We start from the raw sequence: 27708 nt of genomic DNA on the forward strand, positions 1-27708 counted from the left end.
TGACTTCCCTGTTCCCAGCCCGTGCCGGCGTTAACCCCGCGGCGCAGCGCTGCTTGTCCAGAAGGAGCGTGGGTCAGGCTGGGAAAACCCGGGGCTGAGAGGGCCGGGCGAGGTGGGGTGGGGTGGGCATTACAGAAGCAAAAGATGGTGGGTTCGGAACCTTTCAGAAGAGGTGTTTGCCTGCGCAGCAAAATCGCAGGGTGTGCAGTGTTAGAGAGATCGTGGAGACGCTCGTGGAACAAAAGGGATCTTCTTTTCCCCAAGACGGGTTAAAGCTGGTGGTGTGCTTTGTGGGGGCGAGGGTTGGTGAGGAGTGTTCTGACCACGGTGGTGTGGAACCACGGAACGGGCCGGTGCGGTCGCCACTGGCAGCGTGCGGGAGGTGACAGGATGGCAAGGGGCACCCCAGAGACAGAAATTACGGCTGGATAATTTCTTAAAGTTGTTTTTTATTTTGACGGGGTGAGGAACGCAGGGAGGTCGGTTGTGTGCGTCTGCATTCTGAATCCCCCGAGAACGCGCTCCATGTTTTGCCGGATTTGCCGATTCTGTTTCGGTGTTGCTGGCCCGCGGCGCCCCGAGGCCTGCTGAGACCCCCACGCTGGCTTTGGGGTGGGCACAGCCCCTCCGTGCTAAAACCTCCTCCTCCTCCTCCTGCCGCAGAGCAACAGGACATGGACCTCGACATCGAGTTCGATGTGCACCTTGGAATCGCCCACACCCGCTGGGCGACCCACGGCGAGCCCAACCCCATCAACAGCCACCCGCAGCGCTCGGACAAGAACAACGGTGAGTGCCCTGGCCGGAGGAGCCGCGGCTCCCGGCAGCGCGCGGGGCTGGTGCGGGGCTGGTGCGGGCCGCGGTGCCCAGCCCGGTCACCGTGAAGCCGGAGGGGCTGGGGTTGGGGTTGGCTCCGGCTGCGGGGAGGGGTCTGTGAGGGTCAGTGCCCGGAGGCACGGTGGGCGCGCGGGCGCAGTGCCGGGAGGAGGGGAGCCGCAGCCGGGCTGCCCGGTGGGGATTTTCACGCTGTTCTTGGGAGCTCCCGGTCCCGCTGCCGGCCCCGGCTGCACCCGGTGAAGCCCCGTGGTGCCCGGCCGGGGCTGAGCGGGGCCTGTCCTCGTCCCCAGAGTTCATCGTCATCCACAACGGCATCATCACCAACTACAAGGACCTGCGCAAGTTCCTGGTGAGCCCCCCCGCCACGGCCCCACTCACGGCCCCACTCGTACTCGCACGCTCACTGTCCCACCCCCACTCCTGCACTCGCGCTCCCGTTCTCTCACCCCTCCATTCGCTCCCCTCCAGTCGTTCCCTCACGTTTTGCACTCGCGCTGCTCACACTCACCCTCCTGCTCACATTCTGGCACTGCCATCCCCCTTTCGCTCCCTGCCTCACTCACACTCACCCTCCCACTCCCACTCCCCAGCTTACACTCCTGCCCCCGCTCCATCACCCACCACTCACACTCACTTTCCCACTCGCCCTCCTCCGCTACCCCCACTCTTCACTCACACTCCCTCACCCTTCTCACACTCTCCACTCACACTCCCCCACTTGCACTTGCCTTCCTAAACTCCCTCCCCCCACTCACACTCATACTCCACACACTCCCCCACTCACACTCGCTCTGTTCCCACTCCCACACCTCTCATGATTCCACGCACTCCCTTCTCACACTCACCCTCACCCTCCTGTTCACACTCCCCCTCGCCCCCCACTCACTACCCCATGCCCCCACTCATGTTTGCACACTCACACCCTGTTCACCCACACTCCCCCACTCATTCTCACACTCACTCCTTCACTTTCACCCCCCACTCACACACTCACTCCCCTACTCACTCTCCCTCCCTGCGTTCCCCCACTCCTGTCCTTGCACTCACGCCCACTCGGAGCCCACTCCACCCCATCCCCCCACGCATATTCACTTACGCTCACTCCCCCACTCACACTCTCCCGCTTTCCCCACTCGCCTCACACTCACTGCTCTCCTCCACTCAGTCTCCACTCCCCTTCCTACATACCCTACTCACTCCCGCTCATATTCTCACATTCCCCCACTCACACTCACCCTCCCACTCATATTCCCCCACTCACTTGCCCCATTCCCCACTCACCCACACGCACTCCCCCTCGCACTCAGCTCCCATTCTCACTCACACTCCCCCACTCACACTCCCCCTCACCCTCCTCCAGTCCCACTCACACCTCCCCACTCACCGTCCCACTCACACTTCTCTGCGCTCCCCATGCGCTGCCCCGTTCCCCACTCACACTCCTGTTCACACTTGACTCACACTCAGCGTGCTCACCCTCACTCTCACCTTACTCATTCACACACTCACACTCACGCTCCCCCACTGATCTCACACTCACTCCTCTAAAGCTCTGCCACTCACTCCCCACTCACCCTCCTTCACCCTCCACTCACTACCCCATTCCCCTCCTCACTCACTCACACTCACCCCACTCATGTCACACTCCTCTCACAGTCCCCACTCACACTTACCCCGTTCATATCCTCACACTCACTCCCCCACCTGCCTTTCCACTCACACTCCAGCCTCCTTATCCCCCCACTCACTCTCACTCACTCGCACTCCTCCACTCACTCCCACACTTAGACTCACCCTGCTCGTTCCTTCATTCTCACACTCCCCACTCACACTCCCCACTCACACTCACCCTGCCACTCACACTTCTCGCTCCCATTCACTGCGCCGTTCCCCACTCACACTCAGCCCTGTTCACTCTCCCACTCGCCCTCACACTCGCCGTCTCTCGCACCCCGCCCCCACGTTCCTCGCTGTCCGTATTCTCGCACTTCCTCACTCCCCTACTCACACTCCTCCTCACTCCCCCTCCTTCTCGCACTCGTTCCTTTACTCACACCCCCCACTCACACTTCCCTACTCATGCTCACCTCCCACTCACGCTCCTTCACACTCCCACCTCCCCCCCAGCCCCCACTCGTACTTGCTGCTCCCACTCACACTCCTTGCTCTGCCACTCGCTCCCCCACGCTCCCTCTCGCTCCCACACTCAGCCTTCGCTCACGCTCCCCGTGCTCACACTCGCCCGCGTGTTCCCCTCCTGCACTCTCACTCCCCGCTCATGCCTCCCCACTCGTTCTTGCACTCACACTCACTCCTCCACTCATGCTCACCCCCCACACACACTCATCCCCCATCCACAGTCGCTCCTGCGCTCCCAGCTCACACTCGGGGGAGCAGCCGCTCGCACTCCAGTTCTCACGGTTGCTCTCACTTTCCACGTGCGCAGCCTTGGACGCCGGGTTCTGCCCGCGCCGCCCGCTCACGGCCCACTCACACTCACACTGTGCACGCGCGCTGCCAGCTCACACTGCACGCACGCTCACACTCACACTCCATACACACGCTCCCTGCCCACTCACACTCTGCACTCACACTCTGCATGCACGCTCACTCTACACGCACACTCACTGCCCATGCACACTCACACTGTACGCACACTCACTGCCCACTCACTCTATACGCAGACTCACACTCACACGCACACTCACACTATATGCACTCACTCTATACGCACACTCACTCCCCACTCACACTGTACGAATGCTTACACTCACACTCACACTCTGCACACACACTCACTGCCCATGCACACTCACACTCTGTATGTACACTCGCTCTCTGCACGCACTCACGCTCACACTCTGCACGCACACTCACTGCCCACTCACACTCACTCTGTACGCATGCTCACAGCCCACTCACACTCTGCACTCACACCCTACACGCACACTCACTGCCCACGCACACTCACACTCTGCATGCACACTCACTGCCCACTCACACTCTGTCTGCACACTCAGGCTCACACTCTACGCACACTCACACTCTGCACGCACTCTCACTCTGCATGCACACTCACTGCCCACTCACACTCTGCATGGACACTCACACTGTATGCACTCACTGCCCACTCACACTCACTCAGTATGCACGCTCACATGCACACTCTGCACGCACACTCACTGCCCACTCACAATCGCAGTCTGTACGCACACTTACTGCCCACTCATACTCTGCACTCACACTCACACTCTGCATGCACGCTCACACTTTACGCACACTCACTGCCCACACACTCTACGCACGCTCACTGCACACTCACACTCACTCTGTACACACACTCATTCACACTCTGCACGCACTCACACTCTGCATGCACACTCACTGCCCACTCACACTCTGCACACACACTCACTGCCCATGCACTCACACTCTGTATGTACACTCGCTCTCTGTACACACACTCACGCTCACACTCTGCATGCACTCACTGCCCACTCACACTATGTACGCACACTCACACTCTGCATGCCCACTCACACTGTACACACACTCACACTCTGCACGCACACTCACTGCCCATTCACACTGCGCACTCATACTCACACTGTACGCACACTCACTCCCCACTCACGCTCTGTATGCACACTCACTGCCCACTCACACTCACTCTATACGCATGCTCACTGCCCACTCACACTCTGCACTCACACTCTGCACGCACGCTCACTCTACACGCACACTCACTGCCCATGCACACTCACACTGTACGCACACTCACTGCCCACTCTGTACGCAGACTCACACTCGCACGCACACTCACACTATATGCACTCACTCTATACGCACACTCACTCCCCACTCACACTGTACGAATGCTTACACTCACACTCACACTCTGCACACACACTCACTGCCCATGCACACTCACACTCTGTATGTACACTCGCTCTCTGCACGCACTCACGCTCACACTCTGCACGCACACTCACTGCCCACTCACACTCACTCTGTACGCATGCTCACTGCCCACTCACACTCTGCACTCACACCCTACATGCACACTCACTGCCCACGCACACTCACACTCTGCATGCACACTCACTGCCCACTCACACTCTGCACACTCAGGCTCACACTCTTCGCACACTCACACTCACACTCTGCACGCACTCTCACTCTGCATGCACACTCACTGCCCACTCACACTCTGCATGGACACTCACACTGTATGCACTCACTGCCCACTCACACTCACTCAGTATGCACGCTCACATGCACACTCTGCACGCACACTCACTGCCCACTCACAATCACACTCTGTACGCACACTTACTGCCCACTCATACTCTGCACTCACACTCACACTCTGCATGCACGCTCACACTTTACGCACACTCACTGCCCACACACTCTACGCACGCTCACTGCACACTCACACTCTGCACGCACTCACACTGTACGCACACTCACTGCCCACTCACACTCACTCTGTACACACACTCATTCACACTCTGCACGCACTCACACTCTGCATGCACACTCACACTGTACGCACACTCACACTCTGCACGCACACTCACTGCCCATGCACACTCACACTCTGTATGTACACTCGCTCTCTACACACACTCACGCTCACACTCTGCATGCACGTCCACTGCCCACTCACACTCTGCATGCACACTCACTGCCCACTCACACTATGTACGCACTCACACTCTGCATGCACACTCATTGCCCACTCACACTCTGTACGCACGCTCACTGCACACTCACACTCACCCTGCACACACACTCACTGCCCATGCACACTCACACTCTGTATGTACACTCGCTCTCTGCATGCACACTCACTGCCCACTCACAGTCTGTACACACACTCACACTCTGTACGCACACTCACACTCTATACTCACACTCACACTCTGTACGCACACTCACACTCTGTATGTACACTCGCTCTCTGCACGCACACTCACACTCTGCACGCACACTCACACTCTGTACACACGCTCACTGCCCTCTCACTGCCCGCTCGCCGTCCCCCCTTGCGTCCCCTCTGCCCTCGCGCTCCCCCCCCTCGTGCTGCCCCGCTCACACTCACTGTGCACTCGCTCGCCTGCACTCACTCGCTCCCTGCCCCGCTCCCTGCCCCGCTCCCTCCCGCTCCCTGCCCCGCTCCCTGCCCCGCTCCCTGCCCCGCTCCCTCCCGCTCTCTCCCGCTCCCCTGTGCCGCCCTGGCTGCTCTGCTCGGCCTCCCCCCGGGCGGCCCCCCGGGGCGGGAAGGGGGAGGAGGAGGAGAAGGAGAAGGAAGGAGGTGCGCGTGGAGGGAGGAGAAAGGAGAGGCAGAAGGAAAAGGGAAAAAGAAGGGATGAACGGGAAAGGAAGTGAAAAGGAGGGCAAGGAAATAAAAGGAAAAAGAAGGGAAGAAGGAAGGAAAATGAGAAAGGAAAGGCAGGGGAGAAGGAAGGCAATGGGAGGCAGGAAAAGGGAAGGAAAGGAATGATAAAATGGGAGGAAAGGAGTCGGAGCGAAAGGGAGGGAAGGAAGGAAAAGAGAAAAGAAGAAGAAAGAAGAAAGGAGATGAGAGAAAATGCAGGAAAAGAGAAAATGAAAGAGGTAAGGAAGAAGGATGGGTGAGGAAAAACGAAGGCAGGAAGGAGCAAATGAAAAAGGAAACATGGCAGGAGAAATGGAAAATTGGGGGAGAGGAGAAAAGCAGGGAAGGAAAAAGGAAAGGAAGGAAGAGGAAATACAGGAGGGGAAGGAAAGAGGAAAGGCAGGAAAGCAAAAAAGGGCAGGACGGAAGGAAAAAGCAAGAGGAAATGTAGGAGGGAAGGAAGAGTAAAGAAGTTGAAGGAAGGATGAAAAAAGCATGAAGGAAGAGGAAAGGCCAGATGGAAATAGGAAAGGCCGGAAAGAAGAAAAGAAGAAAGCAAAAGCAGGAAAGGAAAAAGCAGGAGGCAGGGAAAAAAGGAAGAGGAAATGCAAGGAAGGAGAAGGAAAGTCAGGAAGGATAAAAAAGGAAAGGCAGGGAAGAAGAGAGGAAATGCAGGAGGGAAGGAGAGGCAGGAAAGAAGGAGGAAGGGAAGAGTCAGGAAGGAAGGAGAAAAGGAAATGGAGGGACATGAAAGGCAGGAAAGGAGGAGAAAAAGGAAGAGGGATGGAAGGCAGGAAAGGAGAAGAAATAGGAAGAGGGAAGGTGGGAAGGAGGGACGGAAGGCAGGAAAGGAGAAGAAGAGGAGGATAGGAGGGATGGAAGGCAGGAAGGTGAAGAAAAAGGAAGAGGGATGGAAAAAAGGAATGAAGGAAGGAAAAGGAAAGGCAGGAGAGAAGGGTAAAAGCAAAGGAAGGAAGGAAAAAAGGAAAGGCAAGAAGGGAAGGAAAAAAGGTGGGGACAAAGGCAGGAGAAAAAAGGAAAGGCATGAGAAAAACAGAAAGGGAGGAGTGAAAAAGGGAAAAAAGGAAAAGCAGGAAAGAAGATGGCAGGAAAAAAGGAGAAGGAAATGCAGGGACAAAGGAAGGAAAAAGGAGGGAAAGGGAAGTAAAAACGAAGGAAGGGTGGGGAGGGAAGAGAAGGAAGGCAAAGGAGGGCGGGGGGAGGGCAGGGCGCCGGTCACCCCGGGCGCTGTCGCTGCAGGAGAGCAAGGGCTACGACTTCGAGTCGGAGACGGACACGGAGAGCATCGCCAAGCTGGTCAAGTACATGTACGACAACCGGGACAGCGACGACATCAGCTTCACCACGCTGGTGGAGAGGGTCATCCAGCAGCTGGTAATGCTGGGAGCCGGGGGGGGGGACGGACAGACAGACACACACCCACAAAATAACGACATTAGTCAATGCTTATGTGAAAATGTCAAAATCTGGGGGCGCAGGACAGCCAGTCCCTGGCGTGTTGGGGGCGTAGGAGCTGGGTGGGACAGTAAACATGAGTCCGTGCTCCCAGTCTTCCCAGTGCTCCCAGTCTTCCCCAACCCCTCCGCGTTCTGAGCTGCTGATCCCTCATGGGAGCTGCCTCGCGTAGCACTTGGTTCCACCTCTGGCCAGCTGTGCTGGGGAACAGGGTCCCGCCAGGATCCCCTCGTCCCGGAGCGCGGTGGTCCAGAGACACCTGAGCGATTCCCCTGGCAGGAGCTGTGGTCGCAGCAGAGCAGGAAGACGTTTTGCTGGCGGATGGCGGTGGCTCGCCTGTCCGGTCGGTGCCACCGCGCCTGAGCAAACAGCCCCAGGGTTTTGGCAGTTCTTTTACCAGCCCTTTGCCTTTGTGAGTCCCCTCGCTGCTCTCCGAAGGCAGGCACGCTTCCACGGGCAGCCAGGGATGTCCGAGCGTGGGGCTGGCCACAAGACTCCTGGAACAGTTGAGGAACTCCTGGAGCGGTTGAGGAGGAGCTGCCCGGGCTTGGGGGGGGGGACACGGGGACACCCTTCCGGAGTGAGGTGCCTGGAGCTTCTGGTGGCTCTGAAGACGGCTGTGAAGCCGCCCGCTCGTTGTTACGGGTGCATCTTCTGTGCTGGGGGTCCTGAAGCGGTGGCCCAGGCCTCGGCTGACGGCACAAACCGTTGCTGTTTCTCTGGTTCCAGGAAGGTGCCTTCGCCCTGGTGTTCAAAAGCGTTCACTACCCCGGTCAGGCTGTCGGCACCAGGTGAGTGTTGCTGTGGGAGAGAACGTTCTTGTTGCACCCTGTGTGTCACTTTTTTTGTCCCCCCGCAGTGAGAAGACAAGGGAGTAGAGGTTGTTTTCATCACACTGTATATGCTGGCTGTTGTTCTACGTTTCCTTTCTCTTGTTTTTCATTGATGATAGCAGCAAATTCCCCAAAATGTTTCAAAAATTTCTTAGCGACCACCTGCATCGTGGCTGGTCTGGAACGGCTTTTCTCGTAGACTGTGGTTGCGAGAGCTTTGGAAGGAGATGGCTTTCCCTCCTCCTTTGTGCTTGTGTTTGTGGCAGCGTTTGGACGAGTCCTCCGTCTGACTGGACGCTGGGCCAGCCTGGTGGTCAGGTTTTCTACTCCACTTGTAAACGTCGGCACCACTGTAACCAACACACGTGCCTGGCACAGCTTTGGATTTGGTGCCGCCAGCTGTTTGTAGATGCGCGCAGCGAGGAACAGCCGGCGCCTTCCTGGCTCGAGGGTCCCTGGGATTTCAGTTGCTCTTGCAGAGCTTCTGCTAAGCTTGAGACTGATTCCTCGTGTCCTTGCGTTGTATTTATTCAGAGATTCTTTCGCTCTGTCTTGTGGCCTCCGGTGCTTGCAGCGCTAACAGCTTGTCTGCGGGGAGCTCGCTCTTTTTTAGCTGAGTTCAGTTGCTGTGCTGGAGAATGAGTCCCCTCAGGTCGCGTGTCAGGGCGATGAACCTTTGGGCGCCGAGGGTCGTAACTCGATGTCCTCCCACAGGCGAGGCAGCCCCCTGCTCATCGGCGTGCGCAGCGAGCACAAGCTCTCCACCGACCACATCCCGATACTCTACCGGACGGGTGAGTGGGAGCACCCCTTCCCCGGGGGAGCCGCGATCCAGCCACGCTCAGACCCGTGTACAAGCACGGAGTTTCACACACAGTTGCATGCTCTGCAATACATATTACACTTTTTAAGCTTTCATCTGTAAATTAAACCATTATAAAAAAGAGATTTTATTGTTTTTTAAGTAAGTTTTTAATCATATGCTATACCACCGTATACCTCAAGTTGGTCCCTAGTTTTATAATCAAAGCTTTAATGTCCAGTGGTTGCAAGGAAAATACATCTTAACGCAGTGGAATAGAATGAAATAGAACTGAACAGTTCAGTATGGTCAGCAGTATCGTTAAACTTAGATACTTCAGTTGGTATTTTGTGTGTGGCGTGTTGGCATTCATGGACTTGGCTGTTTTCAAGACCAGAAGTGACCGTGCTTTGCAGGCTGTAGGCCTTCACCGTCACAAACCTTTCCCCTGCCCCCCAGTATAATTTTTTAATAGTGAAGTGCTGTTACCCTTCGTGTGGCGATCCGTACTGATGTTGTCCACCCGTCTTTCTCACATGTGTGTTTTACCACCGTAGACACATGGTTACACCCTTGAAAATGAAAAGTGGCTAAGAATTACCCTGTAGTTTAGCGTTGTCAGAGGAGTCTGAACCCGTTCGGTTACCGGGCACAGGGCTGGTTCTGGAAGCACCGCAGGGAGCAGGGGCAGCGCTGCTCCCCGACGGTGCTGCCAGCGATAGCAGTGTAACGCCAAGAACCAGTCCCAGTAAGCTTGGTCTGCTCTTGGTTGATGTTGGACAATTAGCAGTTATCCTTAATGTATGTCTTAACACTTTTTTTTTTTCACTGATTGTCTGAAGTGTGTTTTTTTTTCCAATTACACTTTCAGCCGTACAATGTATGGATCATTCTTTTGATGGAATATCCATAAAAATGGAGGAAGGTGCCTACCAGAGAAAATCTAAGACTTGAAATGTCAGACAAATCCTCCAGTTCTTTAGGAAAGGAATCATAAATGAGAGAAATACACATTGTCTCTTTACTATGTGGTTATTGCTTTCCGTGTAGTGTAGTGAAACAAGTGGGATAATCAGAATTCCTTGTTGATCAGAAACGCCATGAGCAACACCCAGGAGAAGCCACCCATCCCATTTCAAATACTCTGACATAACGCTAGCGTACGCGCCAGATTGGTGACTTGGTGCAGGTGGTGCTGCGTGCTCCCTGCAGCTCTGAGTCCAGAAGGAAACAGCAAATTACCTTAAAAAAACGACCCCAAAAAACAGTGAACCCCGTTAGGAGGCTGCTAATAATCCCGACGCAAGCATTCTCCAGAATCCCCGCCGGAGTTCAGCCTGTCGCAGAGCTAGGTGCTCCCTCCTGAGGGCAGGGCAGCTTCTGGCGGAAGCAGTAAGGCTGACCTGAGGCTGGAGCTTACTTCCCTTTGCTCATTTATCAGGGTGAGCCATTTTTAATGATTCCCCTTAAGTACTTGATTTTTTTAAAGCGTAACCCATCATATGTGATGTGATGAACTAAGTTTGACACTTGGACTTGATGATCTTAGAGGTCTTTTCCAACCCTAATGATTCTATGATTAATGATTCTGTGAAGTTCTCATCAGAAGCAGGAGAGCGCTTTTCTGTCAGAGGAGAGGATCTGATTCTTAGCTACTGTAAATAAATGTGATCCCACACTCAGCAGATGGTGGCCTCGGGCACTGACAGCTCAGCGGTGGAATCTGCGCTTTTGCCAGAGGGGACACAAAGCTCAGTTTGTTGGAAGGTGAACTGTGCCTGTTCCCTGTCGGGACCTGGTTCACCTGAATCCAAGTTTTACCAAATGTATCTCTCGTAAGTCAGTGTGGAGTGTTTAGAGTGAAATTCTGAAGTCGGGGTGATTCCTGTGGGTTTTGAGAACCCAAGTCCCTCAGCTTTCAGTGGCACCAGGGCTTTTCTGAAAAATGGACCATGTGAAAGGTGTAGATTTAGAGAATCTTTGGCTATAGTCCTTGTTTCATGAGCTGTACAGTGCTGTCATCTGAAAACACCCCTGACAGAAGCCAAGGCTTTAATGCCGCACAAGGAAGTGCGGATGAATCTATTAAGCAGCAGCTCTGTTAACTGGTGCTGTAGGACCTTTGCAGAACTGCTGTATGCTGAGCACTGTCACAGTACAGAGTGAGGTGGTAGCAAAATATACTCAAAACGTACCACCCCCTTACCCCCTGCCCAGTTTCTACTATACCTGTGCTAATTCTCTGTGCTGTCTCTATTCTTTGATGTAGAAGGGAAAAGATTAAAAAACTACTTCTGCTTGCTTCTATATTCTAGTAAATGGGAGGTGGGGGCTGTAGAGCAGCGATCCAGGTTCTCTGTAGATAAATGGACAGTCTGTGGACAAATCCATAGGTAACAGAACAACCACACCTGGCTGATGATACTCACTGTGACTTCAGTCCCTCCTTGGGGAGATACACGTACGGTGCACATGTATGTGCGCACTGAGAACATGTTCCAGCCACAGCTCAGTGCAGAATCTGTAACACAGGAAAGCAATGCAACATAGTAAAGTCAATGCAGGGAAATGTTGTATTTTGAGAAACAAAATTTGCATGTTTTGATCAAGTATGGATGCTTCTGTCGGCACATGGCCACTAACACCTTTGCTCTGTCCTATCTCAACAGCAAATCAGTCTGTCCTCTGTCAACTCCACCACAACGCAGTTGTTTTCCTCATTTCCCGAATTAATCACTGAAGCGGAGGGCTCTAAATTGTTGGCTGAGTGGAACCTTCTTATGAGTGTCAACATGAAAGCAGTATTTTTTTCTTTACATTTTCATTTACAGAAGTATAAATCTAAACATCATGAGCTCTGCTTACATCACTGAATCAGATCGGTATCCAGTAGGTGAAACACAACGTTAGAGCTTATGGAATAAAGCTATAAATAGAGTAACTTCAGTGCTGTTATTCTTCAGGAATAGTCACGTTTTGCTAGAAAAGCTGAGGAATCCACCCCCACCCCCTCTACCATGCGCAATGACTGGCAAATGATTGTGTTCGAGGTCAGTGCTGAGCAGTGGGTGTTTTGGTCCTCATCTGCATTCCTGATGAGCTTCGCCACTGAGGAGTGTTTTCTGCAGTTAAAGAGAAGGCAGAGGATGACAGAGTATTGGGAATTGCCAGAGTGCTTCAGAAAGGATCCCTGGTGAAATACAGAACTTTTTTAAGGCTTAGTACAAGTTTTTCAGAAGTTGACTCTCAGCCCTGTGTCCTTCAGCACACCGAGATACTTCCCTGGCAGCAGCGTAAGGCTCGCAGCAGTTTGCCAGCTGTACAGTTTTTGGATCAGACTGAGGTGGTTGTATTTGATAGCTCAGGAACAACGCTGAGGACTTAATCATGTACTTCCTGATCTGTGTCTGAACACGCTAGCTCAGCCAGACAGAAATAGGTTTGGGTTACAGCTGCCGGTGCTCCGTGGAACTGTGTGGTTGCACAGGTGGCAGCTCTGAAAGAATTTCACCCAGTGCTGGGAATAGTTGACAACAGAGGAGCAATCCTGCTCGATTTCTGAAAGCCTCAGCAAAGTTAGTGAAACAGGAGTACAGAGAAACTTAGAATTATAAACAGGGGAGATTCCACTCGGAAAACATTGGTAAATGTGACCACTCATAAAGCAGCTTGAATTCTCTTTTCCTAGTGGAGCCACGCATAAACTTTCTTTTTAATTTTTACTGATATTTTCTTCTAAACTTAAAACTCTCTGCTAACATTACACTTGCAGATGTAATTCAAAAGCACATACAAACCTTGCAAGCAAACGGAGAAAGGGCACAATAATGCCAGTGCTGCTATGCTGCGCTCACCCATCGTCGCTGTTAAATTTACGGCGACCGCTCCCCGTGATGAAAATAGTGCTTCATGTTGATACTGTGCCTTGGGACCTCTGGCTGAGACTGACATCGCGGCTGCGGTCCAGATCTGGCAGCGCGTGCGGTTCCTAATCCTCGTGTCTTCTAGGTAAAGACAAGAAGGGAAGCTGCAACCTGTCTCGTGTTGACAGCACCACCTGCCTTTTCCCTGTTGAGGAGAAAGCTGTGGAGTACTACTTTGCTTCCGACGCTAGGTAATATTTTTCAGTATCTTTTAGTGTCTATAAGAATACGCTGTTTAAAGCCTTGACCAAGAGATGGGGAGGCTGTGGTTTCTTTATGAGTAACAGTAAACGATGTATATCTGGCCATTACTTCACAAACATTAGTTAGAGGTGGCTCTGGAAGAGAGAGAGGTGGGTTAGATGGGAGTTTCTGTTGCAGAGATGAAAACTGGCTTTGGAGTGGTGGTGTTACCCTTCTTCGAGCACATCTGTTAATAAGATTCCAGAGGTGACTGATAGGAAGCCTGAGAGAACACTGGCCTAAATTAATAGGGCAGATTCTAATTATCAGGAGAACTGTGTTGGTTCTCCAGGGATCGCTGCACACATGCAAATCCTTTCTCATCAAAGGTGGTTTATTTTAATCCCAGCAGAGGGAGGAAAGACTGACATGGCAGCAGCCTTGCCAGAACTTTTGGTTTTCTCTACGTTAGGGAACTGAATACTTGTTCCAGAAACTGGTTGGGTTCTGCAGCTCTTCTCGTCAGAGCGTTTTGGAGAGTCTTGGGACACCCTGACGTGTTCTGATTTTAGAGAGCTGCTCAGTGACATGCCCGGGGTCAGAACAAAAGCTGCTGAAGTAGGGAGCCGCTGTATTTCAGCACAGCTGGGTATGTTCAACTAAGAGAGAGTACAGACTAAATCCCGGTCGGAGGTTTTAAACCCCACTGGTAATTCCAGTACTGACATTCCCCGAGTAAACTGCAGGCAGGGCAGGTATTCAGGAGTACCTAATTGTTGGAGTGCTTCGAAGCAGATCTCGGAGTACTTCAGCAGGTGGCCAGGCTGTCCCCAGTTTTACAGATGGGGAAATGAGATGCAGGGAGGGATGATGGCTTAGCGCTGGACAAACCAAGGGAGGAATCTGCACCTACAGTCGAGCACCCTGTGTGTGCTAGGGCAAATTACTGTCTTCCTGACCTGCACTCTCTAGCTCCCAGGGGTTAGATCACGTTGCTGCACATGCTGCTTGGTCTGAGGAATTCAGAGTTTCTTCTTAAAGCAGGCACTGAAACTAATAATGAGGTAGGTGGAAAAAATCCAGTTATATTGGCAGTGTGGAAATGTACTTTACAGCACTCATTTTAAAAGAAATTCCATTGAAATGAGTAACTTTCTTGCCTCAAAAGCTGTATGTTGGATTATAAATGGGGCTGCAGCCCTCATCCTTCTGTGAGGAATAATGTCTTATGGCAAATGGTGTATGCTTTTATAGTGCTGTCATTGAGCATACCAACAGAGTGATTTTCCTTGAAGATGATGATGTAGCAGCTGTGGTCGATGGCCGTCTTTCCATCCACCGGATTAAACGCACAGCAGGCGATCACCCTGGACGCGCCGTCCAAACCCTGCAGATGGAACTTCAGCAGATTATGAAGGGTAAAATCTTTTGGATGTCACCTGCGTTAGATGCACAGGTCCTCTCTGGAGTCACAGAATAAGTCAGGTTGAAGAAGACCTCTGGAGGTCATCTGCTCCAATCCCTGTCTGAAGAGCAGGGCCACGTACATCAGAGGGGGCTGAGGATTTTGCCTCCTGCTTGGAGGCATCTGTGTTTCCCGAGATGGATCCCTAGCAGGCTTGCCACTCTGGATCTGACCCTTCACTGACTCACTCTAGTAACGTGAATCTAGCCCTCACAATGAGCTGATGCTCTGGCAGAAAAAGAAGTATCGGTTTAATAATCTCTGACTGGTACCTGGCCTCTTAGCGACTCGGGTCCAAGCTTTTCCCGGTATACACAGGGAAGATGTAAATTACCAGGAGGTAATTTAAACTGTTCTCATTTGTTTTGTTTCTTTTGTAGGTAACTTCAGCTCATTTATGCAGAAGGAAATTTTTGAACAGCCAGAATCTGTCGTTAACACGATGAGAGGAAGGGTCAACTTTGATGACTACACTGGTAATTGAGATTAAGCCCCCTTTATTTTTGACAGCTCAGTGTCTAGTGGTTATTCACAGTAGTTAGAGAGGAGGAAGTAGGTGATGACATGGGAGATTAAAACAGGCTGGTGTAAGATGAGGTGTGTGTCTCACAGGGAGTGCTTGCACAATTACATGCGCTGGTGGCAAGATTACTTTTTGTGATGTTAGGTATTTTTTTGCAAAGTGGTTGATGGAGATTGTAACAGGCTGGGTGACGGCACCAGTATCTGGAGAATTTCTGCTGCCTGGCCAGACTAATTTTTCTCTCTGAATCTTCCTTTCAGTGAATCTCGGTGGGCTGAAGGATCACATTAAGGAGATTCAGAGGTGTCGTCGTTTAATCCTTATTGCTTGTGGGACAAGTTACCATGCTGGAGTAGCGGTAAGTGGTTGCGACCTGTAGCTAAAATCGAACAGCGGGCACACTATTGCGTGTCGAGCAGGTTACTGATTGATTCCAGTGCACACCGATGAATGAAGACCCTGTTGAAAGCTGCACATGCCAGACTTTCAATTCACCAGCAACAGCAGTGGGAAATAAAAGCTGAAGAACTTGACTACTTAGGAAAATGTTGCCTGTGACTTTTATTGCTATGGAAAGCTTTAAAAAACAAACCTGCTCTGTCATAAAAGACAGTTGGCAGGGGAAGAGACAGTGCAAGAGCAGAATGCAAATGCTGCAGCAAGGTAGGGGCTGCCATGAGCCACAGGATTTCCTCCTTCGCTCTTTAAGGGGACAGCCATGGCACCCGCTTAGAGGAGTCTCTGCGCTTGCCCAGTGCAGCGAGGAGGTTTTGCTTTGCACCTTACAGAAGGCCCGGCTGTGCGTACGGCCGACGCCTGACTTTGTTTTGTCAGAGTCTGACCTAATCATTGGTTAAAATGCGATGTCTGTAGATGAAGCCTTTCTAGATTGTAGCTTGGCAGCCCATAATGTTGCAACTAAAAGTACTCCACAACTCCACAGAGGAATTCTTTAGCTTCTCTCAGAAAAGCTGCAACACACAGCTATGTTCACTGATTTACAAGGACCAGAAAAGAACATTTTTTTTTTTCTTCCTGTTGGCTAGCTCTGTAAGATAATGTTAACAGTAACCCATCAGCTAGCCAGAACAAGTTTCTGGCTTGGCCTGGATGCAGGTGGTGGTTTCCGAGTTCTTCAGGAATAGAAGTTACAGTCTGATAGAAGGACACCCCATATTATATCAAATACACAGAGTGTTATATAATAACTGAGACTTAAGAACAAGCTACGTGTGAGGGAGGAGTTGGTCTCACAGGCTTTTTGTGGTGCCAAAAGCAGGGTCGCTTTTCACAGGAGTAGTTGTGTGACTCGAGTGTGGGTATACTGAGTAATTAAAATATAATCCAGCACTCCTTTTCACATGGTATTTTGATAGTCATATTTTCCAGCGTGTGGCAACTAGAAGGCTTTTTTGTACTCCAGACACTTGGCTTTTCAAACACGATGTAATATGCCACTTCCTGACATCTCCTTTTACCAGACGCGTCAGGTTCTGGAAGAACTGACCGAATTACCTGTAATGGTTGAACTAGCCAGTGACTTCTTGGACAGAAACACCCCTGTCTTCAGAGACGACGTTTGCTTTTTCATCAGCCAGTCAGGTACAGTCTCGCTGTGCCACCCACTCGCTCCCCTCTTCCCGGTAAATGGTAGCCTGGGAGGGAAACGCAGCAGATCCTTGCGCCTGCCTGTAGGCTGGCACGTGGTACGCGTGAGAGAGGGGACTGGCACGCGCGTACTCGAGATGGGGAAAAAATAGAGCGGTTCTCCTCCTGTCCATCTGCGTGCTGGTGCAGGATTTTGTTTCGCTGAGTCTTGCATATGGTAACAGTAGTTTTGTTTCCTTTCTCTGTGGGGAAATACTCCATCAATCAACAGACTAAAAAAATGCTGCCGAGCTCTGGGGAAAGGCAGCTTGATAGTTTCTGTTGAGTATTTTCAGTTCTGTAGTTAAAGGGCTACCAAATACTGAGCTACGTGGTGGATTGGATCCATAGAAAAAATGAAACTATTACACACAAGTATCAAAAAATACAACCACCTTGGAATGGAATATGAGATAAAAGACACACTTAAACATTAAAAAAAAAAAGTGATGTGTATTGCATTCAAAATATTTTGAAGGACAATTGCACCCACTGTACGCTTCAGCTGGGCTGTGTCCGGAGCCCTCACACAGGCTTTCCCCTGACCCCACCCTGCCCTGGGTGAATTTTTCTTAACCAGGGGAAGGAAGAAAGTTGGTTTTGTTAAAGAAGGTACACTCGAACTGCCTTTTTTTTTTTTCTTTTTTTTCCCTGGTAACCATAGCAGAACTTTTCCTTGCACCAAGTACTTTTGCTAGGTTTTGTGTTTTCTGGATTTCACTATCTGCTTTTTAGGGTTAAAACGCAGTGTGCTGGGGCTGAAATAACAACAGATACAAACCGCTGAGATTCTAATTGGGAAATCACCGCAGTTTTACATCGGTGGTGACAGTGGTAACCGACACGGCATGCAGCACTGTCACTGCCTGTCTTTTCAGGTGAGACGGCAGATACTTTGATGGGTCTTCGGTACTGCAAAGAGAGAGGAGCCTTAACCGTGGGAATAACGAACACCGTTGGCAGCTCTATATCACGAGAGACAGACTGTGGCGTCCATATCAACGCAGGGCCAGAGATTGGGGTTGCCAGTACCAAGGTAAGTCACAAGTTTACAGACCTCACTGATTATTATTATTATTATTATTATTATTACTACTGAAACTCTCCCTGAAGGTGTTTGCTATAGTGTGGGTCCCCTGTTAAATGCTTTCTGTTCCCTTTTTACTGGTTGCTGTTGATGGTTGTGTAGTTAAGGACCATGTGCCCAGCAACACTATTCATTTTCTTGTATCTTGCAAAGGGCTTTTTTTTCATAAACAAACTATTATAAGGAAGCAATATTAAACACTGCAAACAAAGGGGTCTCAGAGGGAAGAAATCCCCAAAAGGCAAGAATTCTCTCCTGTTCCATCATTTGTCTTGAGGTGCAGACTCAGATTAAACGAAGGCCCAAAGATCAAAAAGGAAATTAAAAGACAAGATTATGGAAACTTTGACCGCATGTAACTGCCCTTAATGGCATCGCTTTACTAAAGAAAGTGGGATATTAAAACGATACTTTTGGCAAATGCGGGGATGGTCTTTTACAGAAAAGCGCTATCTGTGTCCACCTAACAGAGTTATTCCATGGTTGATGCATCTGGCTACGCGTGATAACAGTGTAAAATAACTTGCCTTGCTGCATTTCATTTTGATGAAGTGCTTCTGCTGGTGAAATCTGCTTTGATTTAGTTATATTTAGAGGCGAGATGATGTCAATCTGTTACATAAATTCAGCCAAAAACCACATTTGAGTTTAATAGTTCATTGGGGAATTTGATCATGGAAAATTCATGAGTCTCTTACAAGAAGCTCTTGAACGAGTTGTTTGTCCCTGGGTTGTTTTCACACAGCCAACATTACAGTTTGGAGGTAACTGAAAATGGCATTTGCTCTCTGGTGATGTGGGGAGTTACCAGAGTTGTGCGTATATGAAATATGAACTTGAAAAGATTCTGCCCTACTGTTGTCCAGAACTTCATTTTGAGAACATAATATAAACCACCCAAGCTCTGTTAGCATGACTGAGTGCTGCTCTTTACCTCTGTAACCTTCAGCTGCACCAAAACAAAGCAGATCCGTTCCATATCAAACTCCGCCAGCACAACCGAAGCTTTTCTAGATTCCTTCAGAGTTATTTAAATCTCCAATATAGCAACGTGTAAGTTTGTTTGATCGTTGTTTAGGAAGGGACAGAAATGCTACAAACCTTAATCTTATTCCTAAACAACTTCAATCCCAGGCTGCCACCACACACAGAGCGTTTCGTAAGACTTGTCTTACAAGGGCTGCAGAGGCTTGGCTTTGCAGTAGCTGTTTGATAGCATGCCTCAAATGGCCTTGCGAATAGAACTGCTTTATTGCGACCACTAATTTTACTTGCCTGTGCAGATGATTCTTCCCCAAAGTCAGTGACACCAGTCATGATGGTCTTTTAGACAAATATGGAGCCCTGCCGAGGTGAATGGTTCAGAATCTGTTCTTAAACCAGAGGGGTGGGAAATCATTTACCTTTTCAGCCACCTTTGTCTTCCTTGAATGCAGTCCAAAAAAATTGCAGCTAGCTGTCCCGTTGCGATGGCCAGGTGTTAGTGGCGCGCTTCCACTGCACATCGCCAGTCAGTGGCTCTGCCCATCTTCAGGGTTTTCAGCATTTACTTGCAGTAAAGGAGGACATAGGTACGGTCACAAAATAGGTTTTAATAGTCACCACGGAATCTTAGAAATACTCGATTTTGCTTGTTGTATCTTAATCTCTTGGAGTATAAGGAGTTTGTGCCATTCCACACCTCCATTTGAGATTTGCCCAAATGAGATTTGCCCTGTGAATTTCACGTCCATCTTTCCTACTTAATTGGAACAAAAGCTGCCATTCAGTACCATGTTAAGAACAAAGTCAACAGCTAGTCTGAGGATTTTACATAGTAGGTGACAACTGCTTACTGTCTTAATGACGTGTTTTCTCTCCCTCTCTCTCCCCTGCCTGATTAGGCCTATACCAGCCAGTTTGTCTCCTTGGTGATGTTCGCTCTGATGATGTGCGATGACAGAATTTCTATGCAGGAAAGGCGCAAGGAAATCATGCGTGGCCTAAAGGGACTGCCAGGTAGGAAACTGCTGCCTTTATTGTATCTTGCCAAGGGAAACTCAGTAGTGCAGGCGAACTTCAGCAGTGCCTGAACTTCGCGTTTGAGAGACCGAGGGGATCAGATATGTGCAACATGGCTATTAGCAATAATTTTTGCAACCACCTTCTCTCTAATGCCTTCAGACCACTAAACTGGGCTATTAAAATATCGAGTGCAATTGTTAGGAAAGTCACTGCATCTGTATAAATGAAATATAAACAGTGTGTATCGTTTGAGAGCGCACGCAGCTTGAATTCTTGTCTTTCCTTCTAGACTTAATTAAAGAAGTGCTGAGCATGGATGATGAGATCCAGAAACTGGCCACAGAGCTATACCATCAGAAGTCTGTTCTCATCATGGGACGTGGCTACCATTACGCTACATGTCTCGAGGGAGCTTTGGTAAGAGATTTCTGTATTTAAAGCTGGTTCAAATGCACTTACCTCTGGACTTCAGATTTGAGCACAGGAAGCGCCACACGGCTACGAGTTGTTTTAAAAGGAGCTAACAGCTCCGTAATGTTGGCTGGCATACGGGGTCAAATAGCTAAAGCTCACCGTAACGCTGCTGAGACTTCCACCTAAAGGTACCCAAGTCATGTAACAGCCACAGGCTGCAGTGGGTTGTGAGGGTGTATTTTCCACATTCACACTGGGAGTGCTTTGCTGTGACAGACTAGGCACCTGAATAAAATCAGTTCTTGCAACTGCTGGGGTGGCATTTTCAGGACTGCTCAGCATCCAAATCTCAGCAGGTACTTTCTAAAGCTTGCATATTGTGGTTTTTTACCTTTGAGGAGATCCTGTTCTTGTAAGTGTTGTTGCTCATTGACATGCAAACGTGTCCTCTTTGGTTAGGAGATTCCTGTGATGAGAGATGTGTTGGCTGGTGGCAAATCATAAGGCCTGTGGTGGGGCTGGTGTTAGAGCTCTTAAGTGTTGATGGCCTGCGAGTGGCTCAGCCCAGGTGCACTACTTGGGTCTAGGTCTCCAGGCTGGCTTGGCTACATACTGGATCTGAGGGGAGACAGAACACATTTTTACAAAGTTACAAAGTGGAAGAACCCACAGAGATGGTTAAAAAAAAAATTACAGGTTTGCTGAAAGCTTTATGAATGACTTTTTCCCCATCTAGAAAATTAAAGAAATTACCTACATGCACTCCGAAGGGATATTGGCAGGCGAGCTGAAGCACGGCCCTCTCGCGCTGGTGGACAAACTCATGCCCGTTATCATGATCATCATGAGAGACCATACATATGCCAAGTGCCAGAATGCTCTCCAGCAGGTCATCGCACGGCAAGTAAGTACCTGTAAAAGTTTACAGTGCATTAGAAATGTTGCTTTTAATACAAAAGCAGTTTACAGGGCTCCCAAACTATTTGCCTCTATTGTCACTGCCTAAAATGTGAATTCAGTGCTATTCTGGGCATTTCAAGTGCAATTTTTGCAGCAAATTGCAAAAGCCTGGTGTGGTTTGTTTACCCCTTAAAATATGCTACAGGGATGCCCATGGGATGCTAAGCTGTTCTGTTCTAAATTTTAAATAAAAAGTTCTTGTCACTGGTGCTCTGAACAGAAGTCAGTAAAGAACCTTCCAGACCTGTTTTTCTTCAACATTCCCCTTTGTTGCAGGGGCGACCTGTCGTGATTTGTGACAAGGAGGACATTGAGACAATTAAGAACAACAAAAGAACGATCAAAGTTCCCCATTCAGTGGACTGTCTGCAGGGGATCCTGAGCGTTATTCCCCTTCAGCTTCTGGCTTTCCATCTCGCAGTTCTCAGAGGATATGATGTGAGTACGGTATTCCTTCCCTTCCGCACTCGGGTTTGCTACCTGCAGAGCTGGAAAAGATGCGTTGGGTGATGCTGGAAGCCTGTGGGGGTTGTCTCTGTAATTCCTCGAGCTACTGGAGGTTAAACAGTAGACCTGGCAATCGCAGAGGCTTCTCATGACGTGAACGCAGTCCAGTCGCTTGGCCGTGTCCGGTGCAGCTTGAGTTTGGAGAAGTGTCTGTGTTTGGCAGAAGCGTACAGTGTCTGGAGGGCTGCTAGGCAGCGAGAAGGAAGGTACCAACCCGCAGAAAGTTGTTTGACAAACAGAGTCTGTTTGTGGTAGGTGTTTGATCTTAATACAGACACTGGCCTCCACCTTTTCTCACCGTGACCTTTTGAGGGCTGTGACAACGTAGACTAAAGGGACCAACTCCTTAGCTCTTGACAGAGGAGTCGTAACAATTAGGTTCATGGACTTGTTCTGCACCGATTGTCCTAAATTAATTGTTTCAAATTTAAACACAGAACAAACATATTCCACACATTACAAAGTTCTACACAAAGTGTGTAAATACTCACAAGCGTGTTCTTTCTCCTCCCTCTCTGCAGGTTGATTTTCCAAGAAATCTGGCCAAGTCCGTAACTGTAGAGTGAAAGATCATCTGAATCATAGGGGCAAAGGGGAATTAAATGAAAGACTTTTTTTGGTACCAAAATAACTTGATTTTAAAGTCCCCTAGGTAAATCTTATTTTTGGCAAATCATTGTTTGTGTACAAGATCACCGTAATTCCATTACATTAGTGATTGTCAAATTGATTCCACATGCTACGTCAATAGCTTTGGGTTTTTTTGAACAATAGACTTCCATGAAAGATGTTAAATGGTTTTCTTTAAAGAGTACTGAGTCTTCTAGGTAAGGGGCCCTCCACTTTAAGATAATGTTTCTTATCCAGTGTGGCTCATTCCAAGTGTTGATGAGGAACCATTGAATGAATTACCTGTCATGCTCTCAGGCAGTGAAGCAGGATACCAGAACATACAACTGGAACAGGAGGTGTTACTGGTCATGCTTGTGCAGATACTTCAGCAGTGAATGAAACTGTAAACAATTTCTGCCTCACGTACAAAAGGGAATTCAACTGACCTGTGGCAACCTCCTAAATTTTAGGCACATGGGCAATGTGCTAACAAAAGAATGTTGCTTCAGAAGGATTTTATCTAAGCCAAATACCTAGCAAGTGACAATCTCGTAGACTCGGTGGGCCGCAACGCACTGCGTAACACCAGCATATCCCTGTAGTTGTGCCCAGGAAGACAGTGGGGCTCCGGCCTTCGAGTGTAAACGGAAGCGGTGGCTGACTCGCTGTGGATGCTTACCAGAGTGGGGGAGAAGAGAGGAACAGGAACAGTGCTCAGTTTGTGCTGGTGGTTTGTTGTTGCTGTTGGTTTTATTTTGTTGTTGTTTTTGTTTAAACAAGTCTTCCTGTGTTGAGGGTTTTTCCCCTTGAACTGAGCACTCTGGCACTCTAAACGCATCCTAAGGAACCGGCCTTAAACTACTGCGGGTCACTTCCTAGTCGGAGCGCGCAGAAGAACGTTTCTAACCCTGTATCTCTCGGCCAGAGACAGCACTAGCGCTCCCTTTCTGAGGCTTACTACGTTAGCCAAAGTCCCTTCACAAAAGCATGGGTTCTGGTTTATTTAGGAGCAGTCTGTATGTGACTTGTGTCAAATTCAGCTGGTTTAAAATCAGAGGGGATAAAAAAGGCTCAATAGACACGACAGAAATACATACCTTGGTAATAGTTTTATAACAAGCTTGCAGAGAATCAGAAGTGACACAGAAAATATGCCTTCAAGACTTCACACTGACTTTTTCAAAGTCATTAAAGGGCAGTTAGTTATGTATTTCCTAATGCCAAAAGGTAAATTTCCTACCAGCTTGATGGGTTTTGAATTAGTTTACACACGCACCATAAAAAGACAAACACGCAGCAAGGCGTAAAGCAATGCTTGCCAAGTGCTGGTGAATATTCCAGGTCCCTTACTGCCCCTGAAAAATTGCTTTAAGACACGCATTGCTCAGGGACTGTCCGCTGCCCTCTGCAGCCCGGTTCTCCTTGCACAGGGTGACCGCTGGTGAGCGGCAGTAATCCAGGCCGACTCGTGCAACGGAAGATGACTGCTCAGACCGAGTGTTTCCAAAGTCTGTGTCTGTAGCCATTCTACTTTATATAAACCCGCAGCAACTATTTACCTTCAGTTCAGTATCATCTCAAGGCTCAGTTTTATTATGAGAGTGAAATGCTGCGTGCCTGGAAATAGCTTTTCAAAACCAATATATATACATTTTTCAATACATTGTATTCAGACAATTTATGAATGCATTGTGCTGCCAGTGTCTGTTTAAGAACAAAGTAGTAAATACTGCGTTTCATTGGTACAGCATTTGCTTATGAGGCGCTGACTCAAAACAGTTAGGTGCCTCTGCCTAAACATGACCAGTGGACTTCCCTGCTTTGTTTGAAGACGATTCTTGTCCTTAAGGAGAAAATAATGTGTGTTCAGTGCTAACAATTTGAAGCCAGTTCCTCTTCCTCCTCCTGCTGCTCGGCTTGCTTAAGAGAAACTGTGCCTGGAGGGCTGGCACCAAGGCAGGGCTCTCCCCCTGTATCCCCCCCCACCCCAGCACAAGGACTTACAGCATCCCATCCTGTGCTGTCGTTAGCATGGGACCCTGCAAGAGAATTATTTTAAGATCTTTTTCTCCTATTCCACTCAGAAGAAAAGCAGCAAGCATTGCTTTTACCTAGCCTTATGCAGATGACTGTCCGCTAGCCTACCGAGTCTCCTAGCAACCAGGATGGCAGACATCCCTGTTAAAATACAAGTTGCTATTCAGTAAATGTTCGATAATGCAAGCTGTTAAATATTTATGAAAGTAAGTTGTATACAAAGAGGACCAAAGAACAGGAGTCTAAGTTAGAAACATTGTCTGACACTCTGACGTCGGGTGTAACTGTACAGCTATTGCTGAGCTATTTGGTTTTTATTCTGTGACAGACAAATCCTTATTCTTTGTAATTGAAGGCATTAAAACTCATGACAGATTCCTCATTTGTCAGAAGTAAAGGTAGTGTTCACCCCCTGCGTTCTGCGAGTTGCCAGCAACCTGCCTGAAGTGTACAGAACACTGCCTGCCCAAACAGAGGTTTAGTCGCTGCTTGCAACTAACTGGGCTGCTGCCCGTTGTAATGCTTAATATCAAAGAATGCTATGGAGCACACTTGCTATGAAGAATTTCTCTGATGAGCATGGTAGGGAACCCGTGAAGCATCTCGTCGTTAATTGCCATGCCTGTGTGAAGTGAGAATGTATAAAGGACTCCTCTTAGCTTTCCTTACCTCATTTTGTCTAGATGTGTTGCATTTCGATGAACAGATGATGTTTCTCTTTTCCTTAGAAAACTTTTAGAATGTCTCGTGATATTTATTAACAGCCAGTCAGTCTTTTGCTCTTCAAAATGAATGTTTTGCTTACTGAGCCAGTAAAATTCCCTCCTTCCTAACTGAGGTGTTTAAAAATTCAGTCGCCCTGTCACTAAAATTGAGCCACAGGTAAATACAGATAAAGGCCTTTGCCATTGGGAATAGCAGCTGCCCATTGCTGCGTACTTTTGTCAGAATTTATTTTGATTTCAGTAACCGTTTTCCTCATCTATGTCTACGGAGGCTTAAAGGGAAGCGCACGCCCGCAGGTTTTAGGGTTTTTTAATTACCAGAGACCACAGAACCTCAGGCTCAGCACATGTTGTTTCTGCCCAACAGATCTCAGATAAATTCCATCCTGCTAGTAAGGTTACTCGACACATAGTAGGAAATTAAGCTGTACATGGAATATACTTCTGTCAGAAAGGGTCTTCCCTCTTAGCTCTACTGCAGAGAGGCCATAGACAGTTCTTTCCTGAGTTTGTCAGATGAGCAAGTACCGTCTCTGTGCGTATTCTTACACAGAGCCCAAACCAGACTGGGGTAGCCTGGTCCCTGTAAGGTGCAACGATGACATGGCAAACGCCGGCTCCTTTTTAGCACGGTCTTGCTGACTTGAAGGTAGTTATTACGTGCTGCTAACCCGGGGACGCCCTTCCAGCCAGGAGGCTGCCTTGACCCCCGCGCTTGTGAAGTCTCAACCCCTCCGTACTGAAGGAGCAGAAAAGTTCGCACAGACAACGCATTCCGAGTCAAGTGGGAGGGAGCCCGTGGATATGACACGACGCGCGAGCATGCTCAGTTGGGAGCCTTAAGCCTAGCCTAGACACACTGGGTTTGGTTAAGCTGCAGATTGAAACATCTGAAGGCGTAAGGAAGACCAACACGTTGGTGCAAAATTAGGCTTTCCCCTCGCTGGCTGTGCCCAGTGGCCCTGGCACTACGAGTAGGTGCCTGGCAGCAACGGGGCGGATGGCGGGAGGGACTGAACTGCGGTGCTTGAAGCAGCACGTCAGTGTTTAGCTGTGGCTAATTTTAGATCCTACCTGAACGTACCAAACCTGCCTCAAAGCATGGAGTCCCTCCTCTACATCAGAAACGGGACGAAGAAGAAACAAAGAAGTATTTGGTTTGAACAAAAGGAAAGAAAATGATTTGCCTTCAATTCAGTTGAAGTAAATAGATATTTGAAGTGGCAAATATCACCATTTCTTCCCTTCTAGATCTGTTTGCCTCTGCCTGTACATACCCAGCTGGCTTAGTTTGTGGGGACCAGTCTGTATCTTGTTTCCTGTTGTGTGCTGTACGCAGAAGATGTCTTACTTCTGTCTGTAGTGTTTTATAATTTGGGTTTTGTCTTTTTGCTTACTTTTTTGTATCTCGCCCTTTGAATAAAATCAAGTGCCCTACATTAAACACATGGAATTACTGGTCTTTAGTTAAATCCCTTTAAGAATAGGTAACTGCTATGAAAGTTCAGGGCAGTATGTACAAAGCAGAAAAACACAGGGCTTAAACTCCCCGCTCTCCTAACCGGCCAGGCTTTTTTTGATGTCTGAGATGATAGAATATATTTCAATTGCCCTTTCCTAGCCCCGATTTCACCACTAACACAAAGAAGAAAGCCCATAAAATCCCCCTAAGGCAGAGCAGTCGCTATTACCTTGTGCACCTTCATTCTCGTTTAACTACCACTCTTCTGTCACCAGGCAAACCAAAATCACAGTCAGCACAACCCATACGCGCCCCATGCTTAGTGAATATTAAATGCAGTCCATGACTTTCGAAACCCACAGTTTCTTTTTCAAGGAAGAAACCTGTAAGGCACAGACAGGCTGCTTAGCGAGCTCAGCAGTGGAGGACTACGACAGAGGCTGAGACGGTACAGTTAAGGGCACGTTCCTGTAAGACAACAGCTGGGGGCTTAGAGATTGTTCATGTCTAAAAAATGCCTGGATAACTTTGTAAGCGAAACCCACAATGATGAAAGACTGTCTGAAATTCCACCCCTCCTCCAGTCGGAGCCATTCATGGATTAATTTCCTCAGGGACCTTCACCTCTCCAGGGGAAGAATATCAAACACAATCGCTTATTTTACTAGATAAAGTGAGCAGCTTGGACTTGCTCTTCTCACAAACACCTTTTCTATACAAGTACCAGTATTAAAAGGTCACGAGGCTGCTTTTTAAGGCTTATTGCCTCGAAACAATGCGCGTACATCCTTAGCATCCCCATCAAAGTCGGTGCCTGTGCAGAAGCTG

At 49.1% G+C, this 27708-nt stretch overlaps 1 protein-coding gene across 4 annotated transcripts in view; it reads left to right on the forward strand.

Annotated features, from left to right (window-relative positions):
• The window catches only part of GFPT1 (glutamine--fructose-6-phosphate transaminase 1), a 54246-nt gene that overhangs the window by 13528 nt on the left and 13010 nt on the right, over window positions 1-27708 (forward strand). For 3 of the 4 annotated variants that reach the window (XM_075444859.1, XM_075444856.1, XM_075444858.1), the window contains exons 4-18: window positions 664-789; window positions 1128-1186; window positions 7481-7615; window positions 8426-8487; window positions 9244-9323; window positions 13340-13445; window positions 14692-14855; window positions 15283-15378; window positions 15686-15783; window positions 16907-17027; window positions 17951-18108; window positions 20043-20157; window positions 20453-20580; window positions 21314-21481; window positions 21814-21975. In XM_075444859.1, the coding sequence (XP_075300974.1) occupies window positions 675-789; window positions 1128-1186; window positions 7481-7615; window positions 8426-8487; window positions 9244-9323; window positions 13340-13445; window positions 14692-14855; window positions 15283-15378; window positions 15686-15783; window positions 16907-17027; window positions 17951-18108; window positions 20043-20157; window positions 20453-20580; window positions 21314-21481; window positions 21814-21975 (1767 nt within the window). In that variant the 5' untranslated portion in view covers window positions 664-674. Of the gene's footprint in view, window positions 1-663; window positions 790-1127; window positions 1187-7480; window positions 7616-8425; window positions 8488-9243; window positions 9324-13339; window positions 13446-14691; window positions 14856-15282; window positions 15379-15685; window positions 15784-16906; window positions 17028-17950; window positions 18109-20042; window positions 20158-20452; window positions 20581-21313; window positions 21482-21813; window positions 21976-22565; window positions 26863-27708 lie in introns of those variants that run through there. The other variant, XM_075444857.1, reaches the window with a different exon arrangement.

The sequence above is a fragment of the Opisthocomus hoazin genome, chromosome 28 (genome assembly GCF_030867145.1).
Source record: "Opisthocomus hoazin isolate bOpiHoa1 chromosome 28, bOpiHoa1.hap1, whole genome shotgun sequence".
Classification (NCBI taxonomy): domain Eukaryota; kingdom Metazoa; phylum Chordata; class Aves; order Opisthocomiformes; family Opisthocomidae; genus Opisthocomus; species Opisthocomus hoazin.